Raw genomic sequence first — 13,281 nt, forward strand, 5'->3', positions numbered from 1 at the left:
CTCTATTGTGCACAGCGCTACTGTCTCTCCTCCCCTCTGCTTAGCAACGGTACATGACTCATACCTGTGGCTGAGGGACATGTCTGCATGAGCAGAGCTGTGACCCTAGAGTTTAAGTGTCAATACCTATAGGTGTCAGTAATAGTGCATATGTACACACCATTACACCTCTCAGACACTCAGGATCTGCATATTTGTTTTTTGCGTGAAAGTTTGAAGCCAGTGAATCAACAGCATTATAGTCAGACAAATAGTATTTTTAGAAAGGGGTCATTAATGGCAACTCCATATTTATTTCATGACAAGTTTACTCGTTTTGCTTGAACATTTCTGCAACAAGTCTTAATTTCTCCTCACGCATGTTTTCAACGGTTATTCTCAAGGAATCTTGTATTGCTAGCAGATTCTGGGCTTGCTCCCTTATTTGTGCTGCTTCAATTGTATTGGCACCTTTTTGTAGCTCTACGGCTGCTTTTGCAACAAAGGCAACATCAATTATAACAAAGAGAGCAGCAAAGACCCCAGAAACAACACGAAGGGCCCGAGCCCCCTGCGCTGCTAGTTCAACTCCTCGAGCTGCAATACTTGATAGCCTCCCCAGCTGGGCCAGTCTTCCTATTTCCACTGCTATAAAAACTCCCCTTCCTGCAACCCTGGCTATATCAGCAGCTTCTTCCACCTTTAATACAGTTTTCAGGTCTTCAACCCTGCCACTGATATTTTGGGCAAGGTCTTTCATGGTTTCAATCATCTCATTTACTACATCTATCCTCTCACTGGCATTTTTGCATTTCTTTTTCATGTTTACAACATCCGCTATAGAAGCAGATGCCCCAGTGACTCCACCAGCTGTAGCAACAGCAATTCCAACACCACTGACAATCAGAGATGCACCCAATGTCACTGGAGCCAGAGCCAGACCTACGATGGTGGTGATTCCACCTGCAATTCCAAGTGAACTTCCAACAACATTGGTAATGGTGGCTCCCTTATGGAACTTGTCTATGTCATCGGCAGTACTGAGCAGTCCGTTAACACACTGTGAAATGGCCGTCTCTAGAAGTGATGCTTGGTCTTCATACTGTTGAACCAACCTTACGATCTGTTCAGATTAAAAAAAAAAATCATGTTTATTGCAGACTAGTGTCAATCACATCTAACTAAAGGATTTTCAATTGTTTTGTCAAAATATTTAATTTGCATATATTCAGCAGTGATGCACTGGGAGACATCTCAAGCTCACTCCAACCTGAATTATCGCAAATTCTTTCTGTTTTAAAGAGACTCTGTAACAAAATTGTCAGCCTTAGTTCTTCTATCCTATAAGTTCCTTTGCCTGTTCTAATGTGCTCTGGCTTACTGCAGCCTTTCCTAATTGCACAGTAGCTGTGTTATCTCTGCTATATGATCTAATCTTCTCTCTTCTGTGGGCTCTGTCGGCAGAGGCTGGAATGTGTGGAATGTGCTGCACTGCTTGTCATTGGCAGAAGCTATACACACACCCTCCAGGCCCCCTGCAGGCTCTGTATGACTCACACACTCTGCTTATGTGAGCCTATCACAAGCTGGTTAGTTTGTTTGTAAACACTGCCTAAAACTGGCAATTACAAGCCAGGTTTGCAGCAGAGAGTGGAAGAAACAGCAAAGAGGGGCCCAGGAGAATATAATGAATAGAATGGTATGCTTTTTGCTGTAAAATTTTTAGAGTACAGATTTTCTTTAAGAGAGCAAACTTTTGTTTTTCTTAACATCTTAGTAAGGGGGCTTTTAGGACCATTGTAGTCCCTTACACACTCCAATGAGTTCTGGGTCACCATGAGCTTGCTGGTTAGTCTGTACCTCTCGGTGTTACAAGCCCTACTGCATAGAGCCAAATTAATCCATGCCATGCACTGATGAGGATCAAACAATCCAAAACAGTCTGTATGCATGTTGGATTATTATGGCTCTGTACAAATTAACAAGATGGCACATCATTGCATTCCAGCAGTTCTGGAGGTGTGTTTGGCTGCTAAGGGTACAATGGTTAATTTGCATATATTCAGCAGTGATGCACTGGGAGACATCTTAAGTTCACTCCAACTTGAATAATCGCAAATTCTTTCTGTTTTAGGAAAGCAAACTTTTGGGGTTTTGGGGTTTTCTTGTCAAAATATTTAAAAGACAAGTTCATGAGACCATGAAATAATATTAGCCTCAAGGGTTTAACCACTTCAGCCTACAGGTTTTTTTTGCAACTGAGCAACTTTCACCTCCCATTCATTTGCCAATAACTTTATCACTACTTGGCACAATGAATGGATCTATATATTGTTTTTTCTGCCACCAATTAGGCTTTCTGTGGGTGACATTTTGCTGAAAATTAATTTATTGTAAATCAATTTTAACAGGAATATTAAGAAAGAAATGGAAACAAATGATTATTTCTCAGCTTTTGGCCATTATAATTTAAAATTCATACATGCTACCATAATTAAAAGCCATGTACTTTATTTGCCAATTTGTCCCGCTTATTACACCATTTAAATTATGTCCCTATCACAATGTATGGCGCCGATATTTTATTTGGAAGTAAAGGTGCAATTTTTCAATTTGCGTCCATCACTATTTACAAGCCCATAATTTTTATTAAATATATTAATACACTCCTTTGACATGCATATTTATAAAGTTCAGACTCTTAGGTAACTATTTATGTTTTTTTTTTTTTATTTATTATTGTAAAAAAAAAAAAATTTTAATTAAACGTATGTGGGTAATTTTTGGTGTGGGAGGTAATCAGTTATTTTTTTAATGTGAAAAAGTGTTTGTGTAATGTAAAATGTATGTGGGTGTAGATTTACTATTTGGCCACATGATGGCCACAATCAAATAGTCCTGGGAGCGATCGAGCTCGCTCCCAGGAAGATTGAAGCAGGGGAACTTTTTGAAATGCAGAAAAGCTGCAGCGTCTGGAGAGACGCTGTCGGCTTTTCTCCGGGGGGGGTCCCGATCAGTGAAAGGGATCTATAATCCCTTTCACTGTTCGCTGGGTTAACGGCCGGTAGCGGGAGTGTGCACGGGGGGCTCGCAAGAGCGCACGCGACCCGCGGGAGTGCGTGCAGCCTAACTGGACGAAAAATTTCGTCCAGTTAGGCTGCAGTGGTTAAAGTAGAATTATAGTCAAATTTTTTCTCTGTGCTCTAAAAGACACCATAAAAGGTTGTAAGAACAAAAATAGATTTCATAAAGTAACTAAAAGAATTAACACAAAATGCAAAAAAAAAAAAGCAAAATGCAAGAGCCCCAATAGTGCAATATGTAGAGTCAAGGAGCTAGATATGTATTTTAGCTATATTATACTCACAAGAATGGGGCACCTCAAAGGCGACCACTGGAAATACGGATGAGGATCACAATCCTTCCCCAATTGGGTTAAAAGTCGCTCTCTGTCATAGAAGATTAGCAGAGATACATCCCTCCGCCAGGGGTGGGCGATGTTAGAAACTGAGATCAATGGTACAGAGGAGCCAATAAGAATAAAACTATTTAAAATCCATTTAAAAATGGAGATAGTGCTGTACTTACCTCCAGAATTCAGATACAAGTTGTGTCATTTCAAAACAGCAGTTCTTTATTAAAAAAAACAGCCATAATTACTCCATGTGCTTTTTTTTTTTTTCAACCACTTAAGCCCACGGGGTTGTTTATTTTTTTGCATCTGAGCAACTTTCACCTCCCATTCATTTGCCAATAACTTTATCACTACTCATGACAATGAATTGATCTATATCTTGTTTTTTCCGCCACCAATTAGGCTTTCTTTGGGTGGCACATTTTGCTAAGAATTATTTTATTCTGAATCCATTTTAACAGGAATATTAAGAAAGAAAAGGAAAAAAATCATTATTTTGTTTTTGGCCATCATAGTTTGAAATGAATACATGTTACTGTAATTAAAACCCATGAATTTTATTTGCCTATTTGTCCCGTTTATAACACCATTTAAATGATGTCCCTATCACAATGTACAGCGCTGATATTTTATTTGGAAATAAATTTCAATTTGCGTCCATCACTATTCACAAGCCCATAATTTAAAAAAGTATATTAACCACTTCACCACTGAGGGGTTTTACCCCCTGAGCACCAGAGCAATTTTCACCTTTCAGCGCTCCTTCCATTCATTCGTCTATAACTTTATTATTACTTATCGCAATGAAATGAACTATATCTTGTTTTTTTCGCCACCAATTAGGCTTTCTTTAGGTGGGACATTATGCCAAGAATTATTTTTTTCTAAATGTGTTTTAATGGGAAAATAGGAAAAATGTGGGGAAAAAAATAATTATTTTTCAGTTTTCGGCCATTATAGTTTTTAAATAATGCATGCTACTGTAATTAAAACCCATGAAACGTATTTGCCCTTTTGTCCCGGTTATAAAACCATTTAAATTATGTCCCTATCACAATGTTTGGCGCCAATATTTTATTTGGAAATAAAGGTGCATTTTTTTCAGTTTTGCGTCCATCCCTAATTACAAGCCCATAGTTTATAAAGTAACAGTGTTATACCCTCTTGACATAAATATTTAAAAAGTTCAGTCCCTAAGGTAACTATTTATGTATTTTTTTTAATTGTAAATTTTTTAATTTTTTTTTAATTACAAAAAAAAAAAAAAATGGGGAGTGTGGGAGGTAATGAGTTAATTTTATGTGTAAAAGTCATTTATTTGTATGTGAAAAATGTGTAGGGTGTAGTTTACTATTTGGCCACAAGATGGCCACAGTAACTTTTTGTTTTAATGCGACCTCCAAGCTTCCTTCCGGAAGCTTGGAGGAAGAATAAGGAGGCTGGACACGTGAGTTTTTTCTCACAATGATCGCGCTGCCCATAGGAGAGCAGCTGATCATTGCGGGGCTTAGATCAACGAACGGGAATGGATTTTCCCGTTCATTGATCTCTGGGCGAGCGGGCGGCGGCGGTTTTACTAGCGGCGGGCAGCGTGTTTACGAGCGGGAGCGCGGGCAGCGTCGGGAACGCGGAAAGTACGTGTTTCTCCGTCCCTGGTTTTTAAAGGATGGAAAAAGGGGCGGAGAAATACGTACGCGCGGGGGTAAAGTGGTTAATATACTCCTTTGACATGCATATTTAAAAAGTTCAGACCCTTAGGTAACTATTTATGTTTTTTTTTATTGTAATTTTTTTATTATTTTTTTGTTACAAATTTTATTTGGGTAATTTTTGATGTGGGGAAGTAAACAGCTAATTTTGAAATGTCATTTAATATATTTATTTATTAAAAAATATATGTGGGTGTAGTTTACTATTTGGCCACAAGATGGCCACAGTCAAAAAAGTCCTGGAAGCATATGATGACGCTTCCAGGTACTAGAATGAACAGAAATACCGCTGTCTCTGATGAGAGACTGTCATTTTTTTTACAGGGGACTTAGATCGGTGAATGGGAAGTATATTCCCATTCACTGTTTGGGGGGCTAACGGCGGGCGTTAGGAGCGTGCACGATCGCGTGCACCGCACACTGGAAGGTGCACAGCCTATCTGGACGAACATATTCATCCAGATAGGCTGAAGTGGTTAAATAAAGAACTGCTGTTTTGAAATTACACAACTTGTATCTGAATTCTGGAGCCAATTGCACCACTATCTCCATTTTTAAACGGATTTTAAATATTTTCATTCTTATTGGCTCCTCTGTACCATCGATCTCAATTTCTAATATTGTCCACCCCTGACCGAGGGGTGTATCTCCGCTAATCTTCTATGACAGAGAGCGAATTTTGGCCCAAGTGGGGGTGGGATGTAGTTAATAAAACTGAGCAAAGCTTTCTAGAGTTTTATTCTTTTTTTCTGTAGGATTCAGTGATTGCGAGTGGCTGTGTAATCATAGCATTTTCTTTTCCTCGACAAAAGGACTCTAATGATTATTTGATGACATACCTTGTCCAATGCTAGGGAATTACAAATTCTTACAAAGATGGCATAAACAAGACACAAATGCAAATAAGATACCTCTATGGGAAAAAAACATATTTTTACAGTATGATAAGACTGCAATTCCCCTTTAACATAAATAACAGTTATAATTAACTAGCTGACCTAAGCCCGTTTAAAAACAGGCTCTAGGTCTTTCACCGCCGCCCACCGCGCGTGCAATCGTGGTGCGCACCCACTCGGCCCGCCTCCTGCCCCGTCCTGCTTCCGGTCCCAACGGCTGAGTTGGTGCAGGACATGCGCAGTAACGCAAAAGCACTGACACAGGGACAGGACGCAGGGACACCTGTATTTTATACATAGAGATACGTTAAGAATAAAAGCTGCAAAAGTTCAACATCCCTCAAAACCCCACTGCAGACAGTTGCCAGATTCATGACATATGAGTAAGTCTTAGAAAATGAAAGCACCAATTGAACAAGGCTTCCCACTATAGTGTCTTTGTTTTCATGACAATGACCAAGGTGCTGATTATGCAAAATGGCACTTCCTGGAAGATCTGGCATCTGAGGCAATACTGTCCAGTGACCCACTTCACCCATGATAGCTGTCTAACACAGGCTGCAGTGGCACTTGTGGGCAGTGTCCATAATAGTCAATGACTTTGCAGCTTGAACTAGGAGGCATGAACCCGAAGGCCTCATTAACTACTGGGTGGTCAACATGAACTGGAGCACAGAGCTTGCAGAAGATGTGCTAGAGTTGCTTGCCTGTCATGCTGCAAGTGTCTTATAGGAGAGCAGCTGTGGGAGGGGGTAGTGTGGACTGCTTTCCAGATAGATATTGTCAATTGCCTTTTTGTGTCTGCATCTGACTCTTCTCTGAGACCTGACTAATTGTTTAGCATAACCTTTCCAAGAGCCTTGTGCCTCTGCTCTAAAGCCAGACTTTATTTATTAGGAAGACTCCTCCAAAGTCTTTGTGGCAGCACTTTTAGGCTTGGGAATGCTACTGGTACTACACACTAAATAAAAGAGTTATGTGTCATATGGCAGTGTTCTCCCCAGGCCCTTTTAGCTGGGTGCTCCACCCGGCTAGTTTTGGTGAGCACCCAGCTGTCATCGGCTTACTTTCTCCTCTGCTGTTAACAGAGTTTTGCACAGAAGTACCAGCCCTGTATTCTGTCATCTTGCCCCACCCGGCTACTTCCTCATGCAACCCAGAGGCGCTCAAACTTATTGCTTGACCCACTGAGTTGTGCTCCCATTTTTGCCCGAGGAAGCGGGGTCACACCCGCGAAACGCGTTGCATTTGTGGAGTTGAATAAATTACTTGACAATTCTATTTTATTGAGACTCAAGTGAGTTTTCTTTTTTTGTAAGAGGGAGGTGAGTCCACCTTAACATCCCCCTCTCCTTTTAAGCGGTTTTTAAAACATTTTACTCTACTCTGGCGCCTCTGTATACCGAGTTTTTGCTGATCCTCATGCACCCCGGCTACCTCATCATGCCACCCGGCAGGAAAAAAATTCTGGGGAGAACACTGTATGGTACTTCCATCCAGTGCACCCAAAGGGTTGAAGCTTACATTTTGTGCTGCAACAAGCATGATGCACAAACCAGTGATAACATTTCAGTGTGCAAGTAGTGCATTGCAACTGTGCCGGTACAAAATGTCAAGGGAGTAGCATGCATTATGCCGGCGGTTCCTGCATCAGGCCCAATGTAAGATGCCTGCTTTAACCACTTCAGCCTTCAGTCGTTTTCACTTTATGCATCCGAGCAATGTTCACCTCCCATTCATTAGCCTATAACTTTATCACTACTTATCACAATGAACTGATCTATATCTTGTTTTTTCCGCCACCAATTAGGTTTTCTTTGTGTGGTACATATTCCTAAGAGCTACCTTACTGTAAATGCATTTTAACAGGAAGAATAAGAAAAAAAACTGAAAAAAAATCATTATTTCTCAGTTTTTGCCCATTATAGTTTTTAAATAATACATGCCTCCATAATTAAAACCCACGTATTGTATTTGCCCATTTGTCCCGGTTATTACACCGTTTAAATTATGTCCCTATCACAATGTATGGCGACAATATTTTATTTGGAAATAAAAGTGCATTTTTTCCGTTTTGCATCTATCACTATTTACAAGCTTATAATAAAAAAAATTGAAATATTGAAAGTTTAGACCCTTAGGTAAATATTTATGTGTTTTTTTATTGTAATGTTTTTTGTTTTTTTTATTAAACATTTTATTTGGGTATTTTTGGGAGGGTGGGATGTAAATAGTAATTTTTTTATGTAAATATGTGTTAATTTTTATTTATTTTTTTTAAATTTAGGTGTAGTTTTACTATTTGGCCACAAGATGGCAGCCATGAGTTTATTTACATTACGTCACTCTAAGCATAACATGTACGCTTAGACGGACGTAGGGGGATGGAAGAGTCAGAAAAAGCGAGTCTTCTGAGAGAAGCGGTCGCTTTTTCTGCCGGGGAGAGGAATCAATCAGTGGGCACTATATCACAATTGATTCCTGGGCTAACAATCTGTGGCCGGGAGCGCACGTGCACGATCGGCCGCAGGATTGCGCATGGCCTTCTGGACGTAGCGACTATGTCCAGAAGGCTTAAATGGTTAAAGTCCATTTCTGCTTCTGGCTTTGTACAAATACCAAGGGAGTAGTGTGAGAAAACGCGGAAGAGCCGCCGCCATGAGCCAGCGGCAGGCGGCTCTTTCCGCGCACGGACGCGCCACACACGGAGAGGCAGCCGCCTCCCCTCAGCATGAGGCGGCTGTCTCCGTGCAGGCGTCTGCGGAGCACGGAGAAACCGCCGCGTTGGACGCGGCGGTTCGTGCGCATGCCCCCGCTGCGGAGGCACCGCAGAGCGGGGCTGCTGTGGCTGGAACTCGTAGTCCCTCAGGTTTCAGAGTGACGCGCGCGCGCGCACTCAGGCAGGATTTATGACTCTTAGAAAGGAGTCAGCTGACCAGGCTGGTCAGCTGACTCGAGCTCCACTTCTCATTGGTCCAGCACTTAGGGAGGTGCTGGGGGCACAACTGTGTATATATACTGCTGGCTGTTCACTTGCTCCTTGTCTGGCGTTCCGATCACATATGTGGGAGCACCCAGATCCGTAGTCAGATCCGCAAGTGTGCCGGGACCAGCTGGAGCTGTAATCCTACACTTAGCTAGATTCTGTTGATAGCTAAAGTACTAGTTTGATTGTGATTATCTGTTATGACCTATTGCCTGCTCAACTATCCTCCTGAACTCTGATCTTGTACCTCGATATTTCTGATACTCTGTTGCCGAACCCCGGCTCGTTCCTTGACTCTGCTTCTGCCTCCTGATTTTGTACCCCGATATATCTGATACCCCGTTGCTGAACCCTGCCTGTACTTTGACTCCGCCTTTTCCTCCTGATCTTGTACTTTATCTGTCCGTGTGTGTACGACCTGGCTTGTCCGACCTCGAGAACCGACCTTACTGTTAGAGGCGGTTCCTCGCTCTGTTAGTGATCCTTCCTCCTGAAGGTTACTTTCAGTCTGTCCTTCCTACTGTCAGTCTGACTCCTCCCGTCTTGGAGAGCTCAGGTCTGCGGAAGGAATCTGTGCAGTACTCCTTGCTGCACTGAGGCCTAGTCCTCTAAGTGTTACTGTTACACCTAACACTACACTCTACCCAGGTGAACAAAGGTTAGCTAGTATATCGGATTATCAGTGATACTGCAGATCACGTATAATCTGGTATACATCTGTATTCCCAGTGATTCTGCAGATCACTGGTAATCAGATCCTCTCTGTGCTTCACCGATCGTTACAGAACGCCAGACCAAAAAACAGATGGAAACACGCGCTGATCCTCTGACTGTGCTTGCCACCTCAGTGGACAGTATCCATCAAGCACTGGGCCAGCATAAAGCTTTAATCGACTCCCTATCAGGCTCTGTGCGAACCCTCCAGACGTCAGTTGATTCAGTGCGATCCCCTCCTAGTGATGTCATATGTATGCCTGTACCAGACAAATTTTCCGGCCACAAATCTGACTTCCGGAATTTCAAGAGTAGAGTGTTATCGTACTTCGAGTTGAGACCCCGATCCTCGGGGACTGAGACCCAACGGGTCATTTTCATTAAAACACTATTAACTGGTGATTCCCAGTCCTGGGCATACAATCTGCCTCCCACAGACACAGCTCTGACCTCGGTAGAGGAATTTTTTAAAGCTATGGCCGGCAAGGCAGAGGGTCGGTCGAGGATTACGCGGCAGAATTTCGTAGGTGGTCTGTGACCGCCAGATTTGACAACTTTGCTCTGATGGATTATTTCCTGTCTGGGTTGTCGGAAGAGGTCTCTGACTTGATGTTAACCTTACCCGAGCCCAGGACAGTCGATGAGGCCATAGCATCGGCCATCCGAGTCGATCGTCGACTACGCCATCAGAGGCAGATTAGGGGCAGTCACCGTGCCAGGGTGACTTCGTATGCGGCACCTTCTGCTGCGTCCTCAGTAACAGCATCTCCGCCTGTCTCACCTCCTCCAGCCTTGCCGCCACCTGAGCCAATGCAAATTGGTCGATCGAAACTGACTCAGGTGGAGCGAAGGCGGAGAATATCAGAACAACTGTGCCTGTATTGTGCAGAAACAGGGCATAGAGTGCGAAACTGCCCTAATAAGCCGGGAAACGGGTCTGCCTAGGAGTAGTGGGGGGTGACACCCTAGGCACATCATTCGCACCCCAAAAAGAGAAGAAGCTACTTCTCCCCTGTACGATTACATGGGATAATAAGTCTGTAACCACTGAGGCTTTTATTGATTCTGGCTCAGCGGCTAATTTTATGAACATTGAATTTGCTCAGGAGTTGGGCATTCCTCTCACTCCATTAAGTCCCCCCATTCAGGTCACGGCAGTAGACGATTCCCCTCTGCAACGTGATCGTCCCCTGTCACAGACCCCGCAGGTGAAGGTCACGATAGGGGTACTGCATGGGGAACAACTACAGTTTTTTGTATTGCACATGTCAACCTCCACTATCATCCTAGGCATGCCATAGCTACAAGTCCACTCTTCACAAATAGATTGGGCTACGGGTCAGGTAACCAGATGGTCCGATCATTGTCACCAACAGTGCTTAGGGAAGGTGACATTGGGTCAGACCAAGATTTACGTGGAGGGTGCTCCCGAGGTCTATTCCGAGTTCTCTGATGTATTTTGCCCCAAGGCTGCTGATCAATTACCTCCTCATCGCCCGTTCGATTGCCCCATTGATCTCCGTGCTGGTTGTATGCCCCCTAGGGGTCACCTGTATAACTTGTCCGGTACCGAGAAGATGGCTATGCAGGAATACACTAGTGACAACTTGGCCAAGGGGTTCATCCGGCCCTCCCGGTCACCCGCTGGGGCCGGTTTCTTCTTCGTTAAGAAGAAAGACGGGGGTCTTCGACCCTGTATCGATTACCGGGGTCTCAATAAGATCACGGTGAAAAATCGCTATCCGTTATTATTGATAGACGATTTATTCACGCAAGTCACTACTGCAAAGATCTTCTCTAAGTTGGATCTGAGGGGGGCGTACAACCTAATCCGCATAAGAAGGGGCGACAAATGGAAGACGGCCTTTAACACACCCGACGGGCATTACGAGTATTTAGTGATGCCCTTCGGGCTGTGCAATGCGCCAGCCGTCTTCCAGGAACTAATCAATGAGGTATTCCGGGAGGTATTGGGTAGATTCGTACTGGTATATCTCGATGACATACTAGTGAGTTTGTGACCCCCAAAACCAAAGATTGGCTAAGTACATCCCTCCCAGTGGGTAACTTCAAATGCGGACACTGTCATTTATGTAACAACATTAATCAGAACAAATGTATCCGATTAGGTAAAGAAAGACTCAGAGTGAAGGATTTTTTCACATGTCAGACAAATTTTGTAGTGTATGTAATGTTATGTCCATGCGAATTCTTCTATGTTGGTCAGACAACCCGTCCTATGAAAACAAGGATAGGGGAGCATATTGCGTCGATTAAGTCCGGAAAAGGTTGTACACGTTTTATAACCCATATGAGGGAGACCCATAGTGGAGATGGTTCAGTTATTCGCTTTGCAGGTTTAGAAAAACAGGATATCCCCCGAAGAGGAGGAGATAGAGAGAAGCTTCTATTAAGAAGAGAAACTAAAATTATTCTGAAAACTGAAGCAATGGGCCCACTAGGCCTAAATGACAGGATTGAGTTATCCTGTATGCTTGATCCATGATATATATTTTACATCTAGTTGGTTACTATTTTTGTATGTATGTGTGTATATCTTTGTACTTGATCTGATTTTATATTGTATGAGCCTCATTAAGGAATCTGGTGTATGAGACTTGGGCATTGTACTACCTCTTGGTATTACTAAAAAATAGTCCTGGGAATAGGGGCAGATCACCTTCCCCCTATAGCTTTGATGCAATGTTAAACGATACACCCCCATACTGGTAGAGCGACACAATATGTCGCTCTCTCTGGGTGCTACTGTTCCCTAATAAGGGGACGGTGGACATAGAGTTTTAGTATGGGGATGAGAGAGAGACATATTTTTCTATATACATCATCAGGACCCAATTTCCTGACGACGCACCTCCAATTGGAGGAAGTTGATTGTAATTACAATCTTCATATTGCGTCTTTGTATTTAGTATCTATTTACCTCTTCTAGCCGGATGCCTCATTTTATGCCCCTGGAATTAGTTCCATTAGTTCAGCTTTTCCCAGCAATCAGTTTTAATTTGCACTGTCACTTTAAGACACTCATTGCACTACGTGTGGAGCGCTGGGCGTATGTGATGTGCCACAATTAGGTTTGCCTTTTAAACGAGATGCGTTTCCACTAGCGAAGCAGCCCTATTGAAATATGATGGGCACCCTCTATGAAAGATTAGATTCCCTTCTCTATTTTTCTAGCCTTTCCTAAATAAGTACATTATATAAATGTCTTTTGTACTGTATGGCGGGTCATTTCCGCCAATATGGCGCACCACATTGTGCTTGCGCTCCACACGTAAGTCTCTAGGAAGTGACGTCAGCGGAAGGGGCGGAGCCTGTCTCCGCTATAGTCCGTGGCGTTCGCTTCCGAAGTTCATAGTGGTTCGCGTGACCAAGCGTCATATAGACGCGAAACGGCCGTCGCTCCACCACTCTCCACCGAGCACCCACCTCCAACACCAGCTTCCCTGATCACCTGGGACATGTAAGAGTATGCTGATCATTCAGCCATCACCAGCAGATTTGTGTATGCCTTATTAAGAATACTTGCAAACAACCATTTGATTGTCCGCTGTGCCAATAAAC

General features: G+C 43.0%; 1 protein-coding gene across 4 annotated transcripts in view; it reads right to left on the reverse strand.

The window, feature by feature from the left end:
- Nucleotides 1–254: 254 nt before the first annotated feature.
- LOC137571408 (apolipoprotein L3-like) overlaps nucleotides 255–13,281 on the reverse strand; it is a 51,780-nt gene continuing 38,753 nt past the window's right edge. For all 4 annotated transcript variants that reach the window (XM_068280443.1, XM_068280444.1, XM_068280445.1 and 1 more), the window contains one exon: nucleotides 255–1,102. In XM_068280443.1, the coding sequence (XP_068136544.1) occupies nucleotides 308–1,102 (795 nt within the window). In that variant the 3' untranslated portion in view covers nucleotides 255–307. The remainder of the gene's footprint in view (nucleotides 1,103–13,281) is intronic.

Source organism: Hyperolius riggenbachi, chromosome 4 (assembly GCF_040937935.1).
Source record: "Hyperolius riggenbachi isolate aHypRig1 chromosome 4, aHypRig1.pri, whole genome shotgun sequence".
In the NCBI taxonomy this organism is placed as follows: domain Eukaryota; kingdom Metazoa; phylum Chordata; class Amphibia; order Anura; family Hyperoliidae; genus Hyperolius; species Hyperolius riggenbachi.